At 44.0% G+C, this 20649-nt stretch overlaps 1 protein-coding gene across 4 annotated transcripts in view; it reads right to left on the reverse strand.

The window, feature by feature from the left end:
* Positions 1-497: 497 nt before the first annotated feature.
* Positions 498-20649, reverse strand: part of fbxl2 (F-box and leucine-rich repeat protein 2) — a 60747-nt gene continuing 40595 nt past the window's right edge. For 3 of the 4 annotated variants that reach the window (XM_088602030.1, XM_088602034.1, XM_088602031.1), the window contains 12 exons: positions 16050-16124; positions 11396-11490; positions 10535-10603; positions 10339-10434; positions 8944-9070; positions 8069-8143; positions 7482-7612; positions 6305-6365; positions 5759-5803; positions 5387-5443; positions 4507-4719; positions 498-3824 (listed from right to left, as the gene is read on the reverse strand). In XM_088602030.1, the coding sequence (XP_088458156.1) occupies positions 3717-3824; positions 4507-4719; positions 5387-5443; positions 5759-5803; positions 6305-6365; positions 7482-7612; positions 8069-8143; positions 8944-9070; positions 10339-10434; positions 10535-10603; positions 11396-11490; positions 16050-16124 (1152 nt within the window). In that variant the 3' untranslated portion in view covers positions 498-3716. The remainder of the gene's footprint in view (positions 3825-4506; positions 4720-5386; positions 5444-5758; positions 5804-6304; positions 6366-7481; positions 7613-8068; positions 8144-8943; positions 9071-10338; positions 10435-10534; positions 10604-11395; positions 11491-16049; positions 16125-20649) is intronic. The other variant, XM_088602032.1, reaches the window with a different exon arrangement.

Here is a 20649-nt window from a genome sequence, read left to right on the forward strand (position 1 = left end):
CCACATCGCAAACCTCAGCTGTAGTTTCTTCAGCAGGGGGTTTCAGAAGCATTTCGTGTACACCATTCGTACAAGAATCAGTAAGAGTTAAGCCCCATCTTTAGGTCAAAGTGGTGCTACTGGTCATATGCACAGTAGCATTTATCATCAAATTTGTACTCGATTCATATTGCACTACTTTGGGGGGGAAGAAACAATTTATGTAGCACAATTTGTCGAACCTGTAAGAAAGGTGACCACATATTTCAACTAAATATTTAAGAGGACACCAGAATTAATGGTGGAGTTAAAAAAAAATGGTTTTAAAGCACCTTCCTACCATTTTCTCTTATGAACCACCTGAAGAAATAACCAGTAAACCATGAATAAAGTTCTAATAAGACTTATACAAGAATGAAAAGCTGAAAAAAAAACAAGCATCATCAAGAATACTGTGCTGGTTTAAAACAAACAAAAAACACTTTTCTGGTATAAACATCCTTCCAAGAGATAAAATACATCATTTGTGATATTTTATTTGATTAACTTCTATTGAAATAACAGCCAGAGCAATTTCACTATCATTTTTTTTTAATTTTAACAAAAGTTGTTAAATCATTTGTCCTAGAGACACCATTAGTATTGATGACAAGGAGCAAAATGTACTCTGTGTTAATAGCCAGTAAGTATCGGTATCATTGGTGTACACAGGTGTGTGTTTCATCAGTATAGTTTTCCCAAAATATTTGGGTTTCAAGCAACTCAGAAGAATCCTTTGGGGCGAAGGAGGGGAAAGAAAAAAATATCAGTGCTGAACAAAAGTTTCAGGCTCAAGCAGATGTGACCACAGATGTCACATGATTACTGACACTTCTTTGATACTGTTGAAATTCTGCGACCATTTCTGGAAATAGACGGGGTTTTCTGGATGAGCCGCTTTGCACTCATCACTCACCTTAGTATGCTAAGTGAGATGAAAAGCCACCACAATACTGAGATTTACAGTCTCCATGTTGATGTGTTTGTTCCTGACAAGTCATGTGTACTAGTAACGCAATACAATAATGAAACAGGTCCACCTTAAAAACTTATTGGGATGTTCATCTTAGTAAAGGTTTACTTAAGCATGTAGCTGTTGGACAGTCCAGCTAATGACAACTGCAAGCTACAAAGTCTGAGAGAGTGGCTCGTCTCTCCTTGAGTGCTTTTAAACGGTTTAGAAGCCATTTTCAAAGAAAGCTCTCTCTTGGTAGAAGATGGAGACCGAGCTTCTTTTTTGCAATACCTCATCGCTGTACTGGATGTTTAGCACCTTCACAACCTGGTCTCGAACGCCTGTGATCTCTTTAGGAACGGAGCTATATTCTAGTACATGAGCCAGACTAAAATAATCTGTGTATATTCAATATTCAAGTATTGGATATTTAACATTTTAACTGTATGCTTTTTACAATCAGAAACTTGTAGGGCATAAAATATTTTTTCCTCTATTGTACATTCATTCATTGCCCTGAAATAAAACTGTTAGCAAGGTACAAAGCCATTCTCAGCACAAACTGCACAATAACAGATTAGTGTAGGGCTACTTTGCTGGCAAGCTTTCCTGGTTCACCCAATGGCAACATTTGGACAACCAGATTTGTATTTAATTTCTGGTCGTATTGACGTCGAGAATGGATTAACAGGACTGCAGTGACTGCTTTGGACCTAGGTAGAAAGATATTTATAAATAGATATTCCGCTCCAACAGAAACAATTTCTAGGCCATTTCGATCTGAGAGACGGTGATAAACCTACTGCCACAAAATCATGTTTAATAAATTACTTTACATTTATCAAGGTAGGAATGTGTACAGAAAAATGATCAATTGAGCCTAAAAGAGCAACAAAACAAAATTCTAGATACTTGTGCGCAGAATTCCAACAGCAAAGAACCTTAAACTATAAAAGTTCTTGGACAACAATACTCACATTAGAGCAAGTGCAATCACAAACATACATTTTATAATCACTTTGCAATTAAATAAGGCATATTGTCAAAGATTATGGTTTCAGTTTTCATGAGCTGCACAAAGCTTTAAAAATAAAGATTTCTTTCTTTCTCCAGCATAGCAGCAACAGATATAAATATACACACTCAAGATGGCCAGGTACTATGATAAACATGTCTACCATCTCTTATCTCATTGTCTTGCGCTCAATAATATTTTCTTTTCTTTCACTATTTCAGGAAAAATAATAAACCTAGGACTTCTCACAAATCTTTGGAAGAAAGAACAGAAAAAAAAACAAGGGTAAAATCCTAACCTCTCTACCATAAGCAATAATTTAGGAAAACAGTGCATGTTTCCTTTTTTACACATTAATAAGTAATTTAGAAGTAGCTCCTTGATGTAGGTACAGAAGAATGGTTGTGTGTCACAGCACAGTGAGGCTTTCCAGACAGCCCTCACCTGATGTACAGTATAAGAGACATTTTATTTAAAAATACTACAAACCAACTTTGTACAGGCCATCAAATACCATTCCACGCATTGCACAAATATTACATGATGGCCTTAAAACACTGTGAGAGTAATTCTTTCCGCAGCTGGTAAACTAAAAGGCTAGCAGCCCCCTTCAACTCATTCCACTGCACATGAAGTGTGTGTGTAAAAAAAAAAACTATACAAAATATTTATATATGCTACTGCTGTGAGCAGATCACTAAATTCTTAAAATATCTTGGTCGCAGGCAAACTGTCATCCGAAAGGAGTTAATCAGATTTTTGCTTAAAAGGGATGTCCAGCTCTTTTTTTTGTAAGGATAGGTTTCATTTATAAGTTACCATGCTCTAGTTTTCAGATGTCTATAATGTACCTTCTGCCCCCAGAATAGCCAAGCCTGGACACCAATTAGCACTGATAAAAAACAAAAAACAAATGCATGAAGTAGTTACCACTGAACTCCCTCCTGAATGCAAAAACACACATTACCATTTTATCTTCTTTTTTGAGCCAGCAATAAAAGATCTTCACACAATGACGTTAACGCTGATACCTCTTCGATCCACAGAATTATTTCGGCCGAGATTTCATCCACCCGCTCTTCAACAGATGCCGCAAAACCACTTCCCACACCTTCGGTTTTTAGCTTCATTTTCTTTTTCGCAAGAACCAAACTCGCCATCCGCTAGCAGAGAGCATTCTTGAGCCCCTCCCGGATTTGATCTTTGAGCCACGCCGAACTCCTCCCATGGAAAATTCCCAGAAATCCACGGATTCACCGATACGAGTCGACTGCTTTGCCTACAACCGCTTAACCACAAGGTTCAGCGCTCTTCCGCTACCATGATACCACACTGTAACATTACTGTAAGAAGCACAATAACACAAGGGTACGTGGACTGAAGTACAGACTCTTTTGAAATGGAAGCATTGCCCGATATTCCACAAGGAAATGTGTTGTTGTAGTCTCCTCATCCACAAATCCAGATTCCCTCGTTTGCCGGCTGCTGCCGTCTTTCCCTGGCCCTCCCTCCCTTTGTCGTCCTCAGCGTTGCGTGGGCACGCTCAAGAGAAAGACATCCAGCACTCATCGCCATTCAGCAAGCAAGAGGTCTCTCCTCCTCCTCTCCCCCCCCAACCACCAGTCTTCCTCTCCCAGACTGGGAGGGTCGAGATTATCACCAGCATCCCAATCCTCCATCCTTCACACAAGCAGGGTGGGGCACAGAGCCCCCCCACGCCCTCTGCTGTCAAAGAATGATACAGCACCTGCAGAGCCGCTGGCCGCCGCCGTGCACGGACGGAGGGGGGGTGACCGGGGCAAAGTAGGCGTGCACTTTGATCTCAGGCAGGTGCGCCTGCAAAAACAAGAACACACGGCCGTATTGGCATCTGCGGAGGCAGCTCATTCACGGTCATGCGCCCGGGGGCTTACAGACAGCGGAGCTTGATGGCATCAGTCATCGAACTGCTGGGAACCCTCTGATCATTTAACACGCACTCCTGACGCGAACAGCACTTCTGCCTCCTCAAACCAAGCCTTATCCTGGTTTCTGCAGTGTCACACGACCACCCTCTGGCTGGGACCAGTGTGGGGGTTGGCCTCAGAAATGCTGAAAGGGTCAGGTACCGCAAAGGAGCTCAAGGATACGGTATCTGTCCCAGATGTCCTTACCTGGACCCTAGACGGAAACTGAGAACGGAGTCGGTAACGTACTGTACACGCAACCACACAGGCGTGCCGTGACCCATTTTCTAACCACACAACAGCACGATTACTGTACGAGAGAGAACCAGCGAAGAGCATTACGGGTTAAGCGAAAGGGGAGAACGATACGCCAATGACACAGAGGCATCAGCGCGACAACAGAAACACAGGGTCTAGCTCAGCACGACAGCCCTCCCCACACCCGGACGGGGCCCGCAAGCGCTCCGTCCGCGCCGCGCCGACGGGGGGGGGTGTCAGGGGAAGCGCGGCCGAGGCGGGACTTCCTAAACTCCGCCCCCTTCCGCCCGCGGCGGCGGTCCGGGCGCACTCACCCGGATCCTCTTGATGCCCGCCCGCGTGACCTGCTGGCAGTCGTACAGCTCGATGCGCTCCAGGTTGTGGCAGCTCTTCAGGTGCTCCAGCGTGACGTCGGTGATGAGCGGGCAGTTGTCCAGCTCCACCACCTGCAGACGCTCGTGCCCGCAGGTGCTGTTGCTGAGGTGGCGGATCCCGTCGTCCGTGATGAGCTCGCAGTGGGACAGGCTCTGCACCGGTGACAGAAACAAACACGGGGGGGACAGTCACACCCGCGCAGCGCCAAGCCACGCCACCGAGACACCCGAGCGGCTAGCGCCCTCTTGTGGGCTCTGGAGGTGGCGACTTTCCTGCGCATCCTGAGCTGAGAACAGGCGGTAAAGGTGAGAGAAGTCAAGATGAGGTCAACGTGAAGTGCCAAGCAGCAAAACAGTGCAGATTCTTCGATTCTGCAAAACAGAAGTGTCTCGCGCACTGAAGTGGGATGGGCACATCAACAGCATGCAGACCTGTCAATGTGCAATTACAGCGTTACAGTACGTGTTGGTTCCTTCGTGTCTGGACTAACACAGTGCTGGCTTCCTCAGCTGTGCAGACAGCAGGTTCTGTGGACCTTGATGATCTTGATCTCCACTCTCAGGCTTCCCGTACAGATATGAGGAGGCTGAGGGGATTTCCAGGGCTACTTACACACGAAAGCATCAACTCAGTGCCGTGAATTTCGATCCACAGCTTTCTTCTAAATTATTTTATTTCCAAAAGAGGGATTCTTATGAACAAATTATTTTGTGAGCCTTATGACCTGGTTACTGAGCTCTGAGACAAGCAGATAAACAAACATCGTCCGAATGGCCACGAAAGAAAAGATCAAGAATGCGAAGATGATACCAAACTCACCAGAGCCTGGAGCTGAGGACAGTGGATGGAGAGCTGAACTAGTGTGTTATCTGTCACCTGTCAAGAGGAGAAAAAAGCAGGCAGCTTATGTTAGACAAACCCAGCGCACAAACGCACACAGCCATTTAGAAATGATTGCAAAGAGAAGCATATGAACTTTATGCCACTTGTCACTGGATTCTTAATAAACCATACTATTTAAACTTCATATCACAGCTCCACAGTGACCGCCTCTATATATACAGTGTAGTATAACGCAGTATTGTAAAATGATGGAAAAAATTGGAATGGAAAATGAACTGAAAGAAACTGAAATCCTTCATGAACGTCATTTTTAAGATTCAGATGTGCACTTAAATAAAGACACCTCACCAAAATACATTCTTCTAAATCCATCTTCTCTAGTTCATGACAATTCTGAAAGAAAAGAATCATAAGTAAGTTTTGTTTTATAGGGAAGTTGTTTAAGAGGCACCGCTCCTCCAGTGCAGCGCACTGACTTGCGAATACCGTTCAGGTAGGAAAACTGAAATGATTGAATTTATAGTAAATATAAAAAAAAACCTCTTCATACTTTTCCTACTTCATACTCTTCATACTGTATAAGCACATGACATTACTGTAAATTGTACAACAAAAGATCTGGATCTTCATACACTTCTGCATGATTAAGACAATGCTAAAGAGTAAGACTACCGATTTAAGAACCAACCCAAACCGCCACAAGGAGCCCAAAACACACCACGTGTACCTTCAAACCTCAATCCCCTTGAAGCGCAATCGCTCACTGACGTTTCCGAAAGTCGTAACAACGCTGCTCGCTGCTTGCGGAGTCCATGCATCAGTGCTCATGCTAACAATGGTGCTCGGCGTTGCAGTTTGCTGGAAATATCACTCAACCAATAACGCAGTACTCACCCTTGCTAAAACAGTGAAGCCAGCGTCTGTCACGTGTGAACATCTCGCCGCCTCCAGGATTCTAAAGAGAGCGATACAACAGCACTGTTGATGCACCTCATCCTGGAGACCCGGTAGATTAACACCTGCTAGTTCTCCTATACATAGCAAGCACTGCTGAAATGACAGGACATGACCTAACTGTATATGAAAGGCTCTTGATAACAGTGATTCTTAAAACTATATCCTAAATAACAACTTATAACCCTTTTGATTATTCCCCATATGTGTTATGATTTGCATGGGGGTCAGACTCTTGTCCAATTGATTTCTATTAATGAAATAAGGGATCTTCAGTTCAAGAATAATGCATGAACATAAGTTTGTGTTTTGTTCCTGAAAATGGCCGGAATTTTAAGTTCTTGGTCAGGTAAAACGCTTATTGGCTGTTTAAGTAACTGCAGATTTACTGCAGCCCACAAAAAAAGCTAACTGGGACAAAATAAGTTGAAATGAAATGTTGTCAGGGTAATTGGAGGATTCTTGATAATCCGAGCGACTTGACAGACATGCCCGCATATTCAAAATTAAGTACAGAACATAAAAAGTGACAGTCGTATATCTGAATTCTTCCACAACGGAGAAGCATATTTTTATATAATTTAATAGAGAGGGAAGAAAAACCGTAGAAAAAGACATCTGGCTGATGATTATTCTGGTGATAAAAGTGCAAATACAATGTGAAGTGTTGTTACTGCAGGACTCATCGCTTGAAGACAAGTCTACCCTTTCAGTCATGTTAGACATCTAAACTCTAACACTTCTGTAGCTTTGGATGACTGACAGCCAGGAGTATAAGGTAAGGTTTTGCAAGAATCTTCATTCCCCACGCAGCTTGAGAAATTACAGCTCATTTTTTGGAACTGCTGGGCTTCTTTCTCATGCTGTATGACACTTAAAGCTCCTGAAGGCAGAAATTCAAAGCGAAGAAAAATTAGTTATAGCATTCCCTGCCAGCGCAGGAAGCTTCTGAACAATTTATTCCCTTTGTGTAAGTGCAGCAAAATAACGGTCAATCTGTCTGATCAGAGTTTGAATAAATCCTTCCAGGAAGAAGTCTTTACTGAAAGTCAAAGCACTATTTGTGTCTTTAAAGCGGAACAGGCGAGTGGCTTGAACACAAATGTCGTTCACTTACTTAAGTCTAGGACAGTTGAGACCCAGGGCTGTGAGAGAGGCATCTGTGATATTGGTACATCCAGAGACGCACAGGATCTGAAGTTTGTGGCATCCTCTACATAGACTGACTAAGCCTTCATCTGTGATCTGCTAAATAAAGTAATGAAGAACCTAACTTTATAAATCTGCATTCAGCAGAAAAACAATGGACCACATGCATCCATCTGCTTAAAAACCTAGACTGGGAGATAGAACTAATTCTGGTACCGTAAAAAGAATTTACCAGTGGCACAGCCATATTTAAAAGACATTAAGGTTCTCAGCTGAGCTGGCCGATTTCCATTCCCTTGCCAAAAATAAAAACGTCTTTCTGCCTTGTTAAATTCCTCTCCACAGCTACTTGCTTCAAGATAGGAATCACCTGGTTTTGTCTCTTCAACCCGCCCTCAGTCTGAGACATACAGATGGCCCGCCCAGCCTGAAGTACCACTTTGACAAATGGACACGACCTTACAGGGAGAAAGATTTTCGCTGGCGCACCAAATGGGCAAAACTTCCCACACATGAACAGGCGGACAGCAAGAAACATAATCGAACACCACTTACTGTACATGACTGCAAGTTGATGGTCATGAGCTCGGGACAATACTTCTGGAGGTGCTTAAGTGCATCATCGTCCAGCTGCATGACCACCATGAAAAGAAGATGCTCGTTTTAGTTCATTATCTTTCACCGGCACTTACAGCCCGGCTGCCAGAATTAGCTTACAGGAGAGCACAAGTTCCCACTGTCTCTTCTACTGCCTCAGTTATCTAGCGCCGCACATAGCTGCAGAAACTTCATGCCTCTCAAGTTTAACCTTTTCTATGGTGCAGCACCGGTTTATGATTCTGTGCTCGAACGCAATGTTTGTTAGCACTTTCTTCATGAAAATCTACCATATCATACAGGTATATCCTCCCCCTCATAAGAGAAGAATGGGCCCTGAAGATTTTTTTCAGTCGTAAAACAAAAGATAATACATCCTGTCATATGGTATTCTTACATTTCTGAGAATATAAACGGTTGGTGGTCTCCATTTGGGAGCAGTTCCCCAGCGGATTTCATAACATGCCAGAAAGTTTTTGCGTCTTGTGGGAAGTGGTGATGTAATTATACAGTAATGCCTTTGGGGGGCAATGTTGCACAAGATTAAAACTATATTACAGAATAGGTCTCCCTTGACAGCCCCCACAAGACTCCTGAATCAATCAACACAACCATATGCAGCAAATGTTTTCTCTAAGGCTTTAGACATGCGTATAGTCCTGGCTAATAAATTAAGATAAGCAGAATAAAACAAATGCTGAATTTTGCTAAGACAAAACCCACTTTTGTTTGAACCCGCTCAACAAGTCAAGTTATGATGGGAACTGTGGCTAATTGTGGGGAACACTCTGCATCCCCATCCCCCTGAAAACGAAACGGCTTGCTTCACCAACCTGGGTGCAACCTCGCAGGAACAACGCTTTGAGGCCTCCAGACCCTCTCACGAGAGCTTCTATGCCATCCTTAGATATCTGATCACACCAAGAAATGTTCAAGTGCTCCAGGAACCGGCAGCCCTCGCTGGAAGGGAGGGAAAAAACAGCTGATCGGAGGCTGAAGCGAGTAATAAGACTCTGAAAGAGCAGCCACACTCACAGCGCTCCCTTGTGACAGTGTCAACACTAATACACCTCTACTGCTTTAATCCCCCAGATTTCACTTCTACCCAGGTTCCTAACTGCCTTTCCTGACAGAACGGCACAAGCAATTTCCTGTACACACTACAACAGAGACAAAACGTCTATACCAGGTTCTTTTTGGTCACACGGGTTACAATTGAAATTCCAAGTCTCTCTGAAGAAGGTCTCCGAGGAGAGACTGAGCAGCCCTTTGTTTTTCTGGGTAATTTGTCGTTCAATTTACTAGGAAGAGAGTGTTTAATAAGAAAATTGAAAGTAAATGGGCTTTGAACTCCATAAGGCCCTGCAATTCACAAGGTATTTGGCTCATCCAGATTAACCCCTTAACTGACAAGTGAAGAATTACAGAGAACATCAACGGTACGGCAAACTAGCTTCTGTGACTCACAAGGAGACTGTCAGGGTTGTACTCTGGTGTCGGCCTACCACGACGTTTACAGGAAAGTCATAATACTCAACACACTCCAATGGAATTCCCCCCCAACACTAGCATAAAGGTATCTACCGGATCATGAAATTCCCCCTGCGGATGGAGCAGAAATGAAGCTCATAACAACTCCCACACCCATTCCAGTTTTCAGTATATTGTGAAGGATATTATGCAGCTCAGAACGGATTTAAGTCAGCTGCGAGGAAACCTCAGGTTCAATGAAACAATGTATAATATAAGGTTAAAAGCTTCTTTTCATGATATCATGAAGACAAGTTAAATCTCTCTCTCCTCATTTCTTTGATTTCTTTTTATTTTTGAAGGGCTATGGAGATTGCCTTATCCTATGTATCTTGCTCCGTGCCAGGTTGCTCATTTCATGAATTCAAAATGACGAATGAAAATAATTTTTGATTTTATTCTGCAACTGTCATCAGTTTTTATGGAGCTGGTTCCTTAAGTGCCACTCAATATCAGCTGCTGTGAGCATTTTTCATCATAGAGATTTACTATGATAATTAGTAGCGTGTAACAACCCTGATATTGATTTTCCCTTTTCTCTTGCTCTGAGATCACTAGCTTGATTTCTCCTGTAACCCACGGCAGTGGGGGTGATCGGGGAGGAGACTGATATATCTTAGCATCAAATCCTGCTTCCCACTGACTGCTCCATGCTAACGGTGTTTTTTTTTAAAAAAAGACAAAATAAAATCCCTTACCTTAACGCCTTTAAAGAATTGTTTGTTATTGACACACAGGAAGTTAAGTCCAAATGTTTCAGTTTGGAACAGAATTTACTAAGGCTAATACATGTGCTGTAACAAAAAGAAAAACAAACAAACCCCTTGTTAAAGTGGACTCTCATATTATACTTCCTCAATGAAGCCCTCAAGCCAGTCTAGTGAACATGGTTACCTGTCAGTGATTTTTGTGCACCCATTAAGGTTAAGGTGTTCGATATTTCTGCAGTTCTGTGCAAAAGTCCTGGGGGAGAAAAAAAAAAAAAAGAGAAAGGAAAAAAGTGAAACTTGTTTATTTTTTACGCAGTGTCGGAATCGAACGACAGACACACTTTTAGACACGCTCCGCATTTCAGAAAAAAAGCCCGGAGAAAAACCACCAGACTCATTAATCATCGGAAGGCAGGTTGTGTAGCAGCAGGAGATGGAAAAAGTCCAGTTTCTTCATCAACTTGAAAGGCAGAAGTAGTAATATTACACATCACATCTTACAGAGCCTCTTGTGTATATGAATCCCACCATATTATTAGGACATGCATGTCTTTCTGCGGTAGCACTGCCTAGAGATGTCATTTAAACTGATCGTGCGATCTCTGCGGTGTTACATTCTAGCACAAACGAGGAAGGGCGAGACGTTTTGAGCTTTAAGCAGAAAATGGCATGTATGGCGCCCATCCTTGAAGGTACTGTAATCTGCTCCGAAGCCCTGACCGTTGAGCTGTCGGCACTGGCAAATGGAAGGCAAAGTGGTACCCAAGGAAGGCGCCTAGGAGTGGAAACCATCAACCAGCTAGAGATGAGGGAGGTCAAGAGGCAATCGGAGACCTCTGGGCAGGCTTCACTTCCACACCGCACTGGCTGAGTAGGACAGGAAGCACCTCGCACCCTTCTCCTCTCCCGCACAGGAAGCGGTCCTGTCCAATCCGGTGGAGAGGCTCCAAACAACACGGGCCGGCCGAGTGAGCGGGACCGGACCCGCGTCACGTGGAGCCATGGCGACAGGGTGACGGGGGTGACGGGGTGGGCCCGTACTCACTTCATGGAGGCGTCCCCCACGCTGAGGCAGCCCCGCAGGCTGAGCTGGCGCAGGAAGCCCCCACAGCGCTTGGAGATGTTCTCCACCACGCGGCCCTGTGGGGACAGCAGCAGAGTTCAGCCCCCCCCCCCCACTCCCAGCCTCCGGACCCCCGCCGATCCATCGGCAAGAGTCTCGAGAGCCGGGGGCCCGTGCACGCACTCTGCACGACTACCGGAGCACACCAGCAACGGTCACGCTCACCGCTGGTTTAGATCCACCGGCCCGCCTGCAGACTCGCCCAAAGAAAGGTACCAAGCGTGAAATACAGCACCCGACACGACACCAGATTATGTAGGAAACCCTGCCGGTCACCGACTAGTCCTCACAGAAAAAGTGAGCAATAACACAGGGCAAAAGAATCCCCAAACTTTTTCAATGTATAATGTGTCACAATTAACCCGGCAGTTAACACGAAGCATGGCATTCCTGACCATTATCACGGCACAGACACAAAGACCTAATCATCCCCTGTGCAGACTGCTGTGGGACGTTCTGCCACTCCTCCAATCCAGCTGCTGCCAGCTGTTGAAGGCTGATTAAGATATTGTCTCCTGTTGATGGCACTGGTGGGTTATTCCCACTGGTGTTAAGACTCAGCACGGCTTTCCTGAAGCGATGCCATCGTAATACTCGCACTGTGAGGCCTCGCATTGTCCTACTGGAGAATCAACACTTCCGGACTGACTTGCAGGAACAGACAAATTACTTCAGGGCCTGAAGGACTCTGCCATGTCACTGAGCAGTAAAGTTACCTTCAATTGGCACCTAAGGCGTTCTTGCGTTGAACCCGTGTTGTTTTATATAGCGTCGTAACTAATTTTAAAGAATTTTAGGTAAACACAACAGAACACTGAACACGTGGCATTTTTATGGAATCATATGCCTCCAGTTCTGTATTTTGTTATCCCAAGGAATAATACTACCATAACAACTGATCTGCTAACTGCTTAAAAATGTAAATAACATCATGTTCAGTATGTGCTTAATCAGCTATTGCTGTACATTTGAGTATTTAGCATTTATATTGTGCCTCTGTAGATGAGTATAATACAATTGTTTCTGCTCTTGTTATTGGTGTTTGTAGTACAAAACGATGCTGGAAAGATAATGTATAGGAACTTCCCCTTTGGCAAATTCTGCCTTCTTATTTTACAATTGTACAAACATGTCTATGTCTCATGTATAATAACGTTCTCTTTAAGCTCAGAAAGAAGATGAAAGACAACAGAGGTACAAAAGAAACTCTTCCACTTGCTCACTTTGAAGAAACTAAAGATGGAGGGAGGTGTGCCAGTCTTCTATCCCCTTGCGGGGTCGAATTAGTGTGTTACGCTCCTGACTGCTTCATTTGAAGCCTTCGTATAAATGCTCTGTCCTCTGTCACTCCTATGCTCAGCGATATTCCATTGGTTGGTGACTTCTCTTAGAAATGAAAGGCTACTAACAGGCGACAGCATGATTCATTTGGTCCCTGCCAGAATAAATGAGTACTGGGATTGAATTCAACCAGTTCAGCACTAGAAATTCCCCCTTGACTGAATTCCCAGAGACTCAGTATAGTTAAATAAAGAGGTGTCAGATAAGACGTGGAGCTACTCTCTGGGCTGTAAGATAACAGCGATGCATGTCTTATTTTAACTGCAGTTGTACCACTAGATTCAAACCATTTCCTTTTGCCCTAGAATGATGATGTGGTAACCTTGGGTAACCTTTTCCTGGACACTCCACTCAAAGCGCTTTACAGGAAATGGGGATCCCCTCCACCACCACCAGTGTGCAGCCCCATCTGGATGATGCGACGGCAGCCATAGTGCGCCAGTACACTCACCACACACCAGCTCTCAGTGGGGAGGAGAACAGGGTGATGATGCCAGTTCAGAGAGGGGGATTATTAGGAGGCCATGAGTGGTAAAGGCCAATGGGAAATTTGGCCAGGATGCTGGGGTAACACCCCTACTCTTGTCGAGAGACAATCTGGGATTTTTAATGACCACGGAGAGTCAGGACCTCGTTTTTTTGTCTCATCCGAAGGACGGTGCCTTTTTACAGTACAGCGTCCCCATTTCTATACTGGGGCATTAGGACCCACACAGACCGCAGGGTGAGCGCCCCCTACTGGTCCCGCTAACACCTCTTTCAACGGCAACCTAAGCTTTCCCAGGACGTCTCCCATCCAGGTACCGACCAGGCTCACACCTGCTGGGCTCCAGTGGGCTGCCAGCTGTGAGCTGCAGGGCGATATGGCTGCTGGCAAATGGTGGCTGCTGGGAGAGAGACGCACCCCTCACCGACTGCAGACACCCAGAGGGCCGCAGGGCACTGTCACGATACAAGAGAGGCCTGGACGATTCATCTCACCCTACCCTCGGCGTGCGCATCTCGCCCACACTCGGCCCATGACACTCGGCACGTTGAGCAGACCTCAACGTGCGCCCCGATGAGCGGCACTGCCGTTTAAGCCTTTCTGGGGGCCCCTGACTTTTCCGTTTTTAATCCCTCTTTATTTGTACTGCTCTTTCTGCCTTTTGTGTGGCAAAAGCGTGAAAGTGAAGCTTTGTGCTAGGAGAGCATTTGTGGCTACAAAACCCCTCGCATGTGTGATTATGACGCTTGAACCACTCAAAACTTTCAGTGACCTTTACTCACTATATGGCTCTAACAACAGTAACTACTGACAAGCGCTTCCACTGAAATGTATTGTATACACAACATTGAATCATACACCACTTGTAACAACGGCAAAGTACAGATACAGTATGGGCCTCTTTTATAAATCAGTAAATTACCTAGACAATTCAAACTCACAAGATCAGTGTTCATCACTGCAAGCTTGTAACAAACACAACATAAGAGCCTCCTTATTTTACAGACCCCAAACAAATGTCTCAACAACCTATACAGTCAATTTCAAATTAGCACCTGGGAAAATGTATTTTGTCCCATTTTTCCATCTCATTTTTAAAACACGTGTGTGTACACTTGACAGGGTTGTGTCTGCCCCATGCGTATAGGCCATGACATCCCAACATTCACTGCTTGACTAAGAAAAATACTACACATAAGGTGCGGACTGCGTTTTGATGCAGTACAGTATTTCAACTTCCTCACTTGCTTTTAAAGCAAAAAGATATCTGATCTGGGATCTCTGCACACAGAGCAAGCCTGAAAAATGCGCAGCCTATCCTCACCACCAGCAGTACTGCACAACAAATACATACTATGTCTGCATCTTACCCGAAGGCTCTGGTACAGTAACAAAATCAATGTCACAACACTCATGTTCTACTGTACCCCCTCTTCCTTCCCATCGAGACCACAGTGGGCTAAAGAGCTCATGGGATTCTCATGCTAGTTAAAGAGAACGGGACTTTAGACAGTCACTGCTTAACACATTATCGAAGCTGAATCTCACATGACATCTTCAGCAAATGTAGTTGAAGAGATGCTTTACCAACTGAAACAAACGCCACAATTAATAAATATCAGCGCAGAATGAAACCGGTATAATCAAGAAGCTTTCATTTTTTTTTTTGCATTCAAGTTGCGTGCTTTGGTATTTGTGTATAGCAAATGGACTATACAATGATATATGGCCCGAACTACTGATGTGATTAGCATCAGCAAATAGGTGAAAAGATAACTCCTAACAGTTCCTTTGAGGCAGAATTCTCTGTCATATGAGAACTACATGACTGCTGGGTTATGTCCTGGCTCCCCCTGCGACCCTGTAGTGGATGAAGAGATTTAGAAAATGGATGGACGAAGTTGAGTGCCACTCTCAACTGTTAATCTTATCTGCTGTTTTAATTTATGGTTTTAGCTCAATTACAGGCCTTTAAAATCCATCAGCTTCAACCAGGCAATGCATAACGAGTACACTGCACCAAGCTTGGCTCACAAAACAGAATGGGCAAGCAATTATCAGATGCCTCCATGGACGTCTAGGATAGGAGATTCATTTCTCCCTTTCCTTCTTTTCATTTTCCCTATTCATTGATCGCTGCATGCAATTCCACAATCGGAAATACCCTGCCACCTGGTGACAAACGCGCTTGTCGCTCTCCTGTTGCTGCAGAGAAACAGCTGCCACTTTTTCTCGTCAGGGCACAGACCCAAAGCAAATAGGGCTCGAGAATGACAAAGGTAGCACTGACACTTTTAAAACTGACATTTACTTTAAAGCCTTGTAAAAAACAAACAAACAAACGTCGGTATTTGTTTATTATTTGCCAACTTGCTTTGTCGGAATCGGCACTACCTTAAAATAAAGTGGGATGTGGCCTGGCAAAAAATTCAGAGAGGGAGATCAGGCGTTGTTCGCCATGAGGAAGGCACAGAGGTGGCCTGGCACTGGCACAACGAAAACGACCCCCCAACACCTCCCATCCTCAACAAAGACCCTCTACATCCCATGGAAAAAACACATCTTTCAAAGTAACCTCCACTGTTCCAGATTCACACCTAGAACACAGCACACAGATAAGAGAACATCCACTGATCCTCTGCCCTTTAGTCGTACCGATAAGAAATCAACAAGACCCAGATCTTCCCAACATAGTGTCACTGTAACTACAGAACTAACAAATGATATGAATTCACGCGCTTTCCTTACCTCTATGTCCGTCTGGAAGTTAAACAGGTCTATTTTTTGCCAGTTGCTGCCGTCTAACGCCAAGACGTTCCATGCCTGTGGATCCCATGGAAAAAAAACCCAAAACAAATAAATATCATGAGCAATTAAATTGTAGCAGGTACAATGAAATCTAAACTTCATCTTCAGTTCAACAAAATGGGACGATATTGAAACGGGATGAATACCTTTGCAAAGAAAACAATGACGCTGCCCAAGGACATCCAGTAGTCGAATTGGGCAATACACGCTTAACGTATATCGGGTAAAAACGAATCATCTCTTCGGTTACTGTAGTGCACATCTTAGACTGGAATTTGTGATCACTAAAATTTCCCCATCCAGTAAAAATCACTGGAATTCAGCTAAGAACTGAATTCACCATGAATATCAGCGAACCTCTTTTCAAACAAGCATTTTAAGACACACTAGCAGTGTGCTGATTCATTAAGAAGACTAAACAAAAGTATCTCTTCACAAATGCAATTCACTTTTCACAATGAATAGCTTTTATTTACACAATAATTCACACAATTCCCATTCTTTTCTAGATTAGTGCAAATATATCTGCGCCCCTGAATTGCACGTTTCAAAAGTCAAATACCCTGTAGATAAAAATATAAACATTTTACATAATAGCAGAAAGGTATTAAAAACAAAAGCGTTTTTGGAAGGAGTTGTTTTTTAAAGCCTCTCGATACGAACACAAGCAAGGTTACACACAAGGGGAGGTATTTTGGACCCATCGAGCCCATTTGGTAGTGCGTAGTTAATTGATACAGGAGTCCCATCCAGCTGTTTCTTGAAGGAAGTCAGAGTATGGGATTGATCTGCATGGCTGGGTAGCTTCTCGCCCTCGGTTTTAAATGCGCTTCCACACGGTTTCCACCTGTGTCTTCTTGTTTATGTTTCACTGTCCATTTTGAAGAAATGACTCTGTCAAAATCTAAGAAAAAGACTCTGAATGCTTGTGTCAAGTCCCCAGATAAACTAAGAAGGACTTGACTAAAATGTTTCCATTCCTCCTGCCTGTCAGTACAGGACATTACTTTAAACCCCAGAATGCACCTGGTTGATGTTCTCTGAACTGATTCCACAGCAGCAATATACTTTGTTTGGAGCCCAGAATAGTGCACAATATTTTATATAAGTTACAGGGGGTCCTCGTCTAACATCTCGCCATTCAACATTGTTTCACACCAGCGTTGTCAATAAATTAAGGTACTCCCCAATTAGCAACGCTAAAAGTCTCTTGACTTCCATTGTTTACTGTACGTAGTTCACAAGTATGTTGAAATTCTGCACCTTGTACCAACATCTTAACTACAGTAGATGCAATGAAGAGAAACATGCGGTTGATATTTGTATCATTGTTTTAACAGCAATGGCCTTTTTGAATATAGAAATGTCAAAGATAAAGTGTTTGTCAATGTTTTAAGAGAGTTTTATTAAATGTTTTTCAAGTTGTCTCTGCGCTGTTCAAGGGCTGACAGTCCTTACAACCATACAACAATTTTATATTTATGATCTGTAAGAACCTTCCATGATATAGTCACTTATGTGATGGTTTCAAATGCATTGCTCCACTTTACCCTATGTACTGTAATTGAAACAAACACTGCATTGCTGTTTATACTCTACAGGTTTAAGTTCACGAAGGAAACCTTGAAATATTTCATCACATGTGCTGTGAAAATCACCCCTGATCAGGGTACCATGTACCAGCATGAATCATATTGTTATGGTCACTTTCCTCCCTTAATTACATTATTTCTTATGGGAAAAAAATTCCCCAATTAGTGTCATTTATTTTAGTGACACAGCTTTGTGGTCCCTAGCCCCAATGGCAAAAGTGTCCCCTTTGTATACTGTACAGTATATACATATGTATACACATACAGAATATGTCAAGTTAAAATGTGCTTATCCCTTTTTTTACAAAGCCCTCACGAAACAGTTCTGTGCGCTAGTGCAATCCCGCATTACAAGGCTCCGAGGTAGGGAAGCCAGTGTCGGATGAGGAAAATGACATCAAGTCTTCCTCATCAGCCTCTAGACGCTTGCTCTGTCCATACGACACGACGGGCTGCGATCCCGCATCAAACACAAAGGACCTTAGTTTCTGCGGCTCTTCCTCAAAAACATTCCCTTGAAAGCACCAGTTTCTTTCGAAACAGATCAAGGAAGCAAGCCGTTAATCCCTCAGCTTTCCCTGTTTGTACGGGCGCTTGTCCTGCAAGTTCTACGAGTGTGTTTTGTTTGCTCTTAGTGCTGCGGAGTATGTTGTAACAGCCGTTCCTGGCTCCTGCTCCAGGCTCTGTAGCCGAGCACTGTAGACGGCGCTGGCTCTGGTCCATGGACTAGGAGATTCTTGGCTCTCCCTCGACTGTGCCTGGTGTTACAGCTCCTCTGTGCTGTAAAAGCAAGCACTGCCCACTTTCAACGGGACCTCGGATGGATGGAGGGGGCAGCTTCGAAATGCAAAGGACAGCTGAGGACTATGAAATGAGGAGGACAATGAAAGAGAAGTATTTTGTTCTAATCGTTGCCTGACGCATCAAGACTTGCATTACCCAGCACTATCTATTTGTGTAAAGAGATTAATCTGAGTTGATAGAACTCAGATTATGAACACTTTGCCAGTTCATCTTCCACACACTGTTTTTGGTAGGGGGGGGGGTGGGGGCATGGTGGTGCAGTGGATCGTGGTTCAATTCTGGACCTGGGGTGCTGTCTGCGGGGAGTCTGCATGTTCTCCCCGTGTTTGAGTGGGTTTCCTCTGGGGGCTCCAGTTTCCTCCCACAGTCCACAGACATGCTGGTGGGTTAATGGGCTTCTGGGAAAGCTGGCCCTGATGTGAGTGTGTCCGTGTCTGTATCTGTGTGTGCCCTGTGATGGACTGGTGTCCCGTCCAGGGTGTGCGTGTCTGTATCTGTGTGGGCCCTGTGATGGACTGGTGTCCCATCCAGGGTGTGCGTGTCTGTATCTGTGTGGGCCCTGTGATGGACTGGTGTCCCGTCCAGGTTGTGTGTGTCTGTATCTGTGTGGGCCCTGTGATGGACTGGTGTCCCGTCCAGGTTGTGCGTGTCTGTATCTGTGTGGGCCCTGTGATGGACTGATGTCCTGTCCAGGGTGTGCGTGTCTGTATCTGTGTGGGCCCTGTGATGGACTGGTGTCCCGTCCAGGTTGTGTGTGTCTGTATCTGTGTGGGCCCTGTGATGGACTGGTGTCCCGTCCAGGTTGTGCGTGTCTGTATCTGTGTGGGCCCTGTGATGGACTGATGTCCTGTCCAGGGTGTGCGTGTCTGTATCTGTGTGTGCCCTGTGATGGACTGGTGTCCTGTCCAGGGTGTACCCTGCCTTGTGCCCGTTGCTTGCTGGGATAGGCTCCTGCTGTACTGCAACCCCGAATTGGATGAAGAGGCTAGAAATTGGATGACATTAGCATATTCCTGTACATGAATGTATATAACATACCATGACATTCTCGTTGTGACCTTATATCCTGTTCCCACTACTTTTCTAACACTTGCCACCAAATGTAAGCTCTGAATTAAACAAATTCAACATTTTTACGTGTATCTCGAGTACTTCAATGCCTTCTTGGGTATGGAGATTTTAGTGTGAGATTGACACCACAGCAGTAGTACAGTATTTGAAAGGCCACAAACAAAACACACATCATTATGCACTGGTTGTTAAGTTCAGTCTTAAAATATTCACAGATTTCCTAGTTATTTTTAAAGTCTCAGTTGTGGAAGACTGGGGAAAAAATAGTTAATTGATAAAGTAACAAGTTCCTAAAAAATGAGAGCTTGAAAAAAAATACCCCTGTAACTCCTGAGAACACATCAATCAGGAGTGATTCAGGTTATCAGGAGTCATCAAGCTAGTCGAAGACATCAGTGATTCCCAATACCAGACTTCACCACTAACTTGATCAACTGGCTGTATTTGCCCCCATATCAAGCTGTGGAAAGGAACTATAAAATCTTGTAAACTGTGGGTCTACCTGTCCTCTTCTGTGCAAGAAATAACTCCAATAAATTCTTGAAGAGAACGGTCATGATAAACCACTTGTGTTACAAGACATGGTCTTCTATGCATAGCTACAATAGAGGCTTTGTGAGTTTCATCCCACTGCATACACAGCAAAACAACACAGATGCACTCAAAGCCTGCAAGATGTTTGTGGACACAACAGAATATTGTCACAATTTTATTTTTTAACTACATTTACTCTTGAAAGAATATTTAAAAGTAAATTCCTCGATCTTAAAAAAACAACATCTTATTTAGCAAATTCTGTCCCTGACAGAATAAACGTGTCACATCATTAACAATTTAACTTTATGCAGAACTCTGAATTTGTCACCCTTGGTCTTTGATAAACATGCTGAAGGGTCACCCGAGTGGGTCAGTTCTACTTTAAGCCATAAGGTTGAGACATCCAGCCTGTAGTTCTGAGTCCGGCTTGTCTAGGATTTCTATAGTGGTGTTGCATGGCAGACACGAGAAAAACTACAAGGTGTTTTTACAAGCTGTGTTACAGAGACAGCTGTGGCAGCTCACAGTCTGATCAG

This window comes from Lepisosteus platostomus, chromosome 12, assembly GCF_059453375.1.
Source record: "Lepisosteus platostomus isolate fLepPlt1 chromosome 12, fLepPlt1.hap1, whole genome shotgun sequence".
Taxonomy (NCBI): domain Eukaryota; kingdom Metazoa; phylum Chordata; class Actinopteri; order Semionotiformes; family Lepisosteidae; genus Lepisosteus; species Lepisosteus platostomus.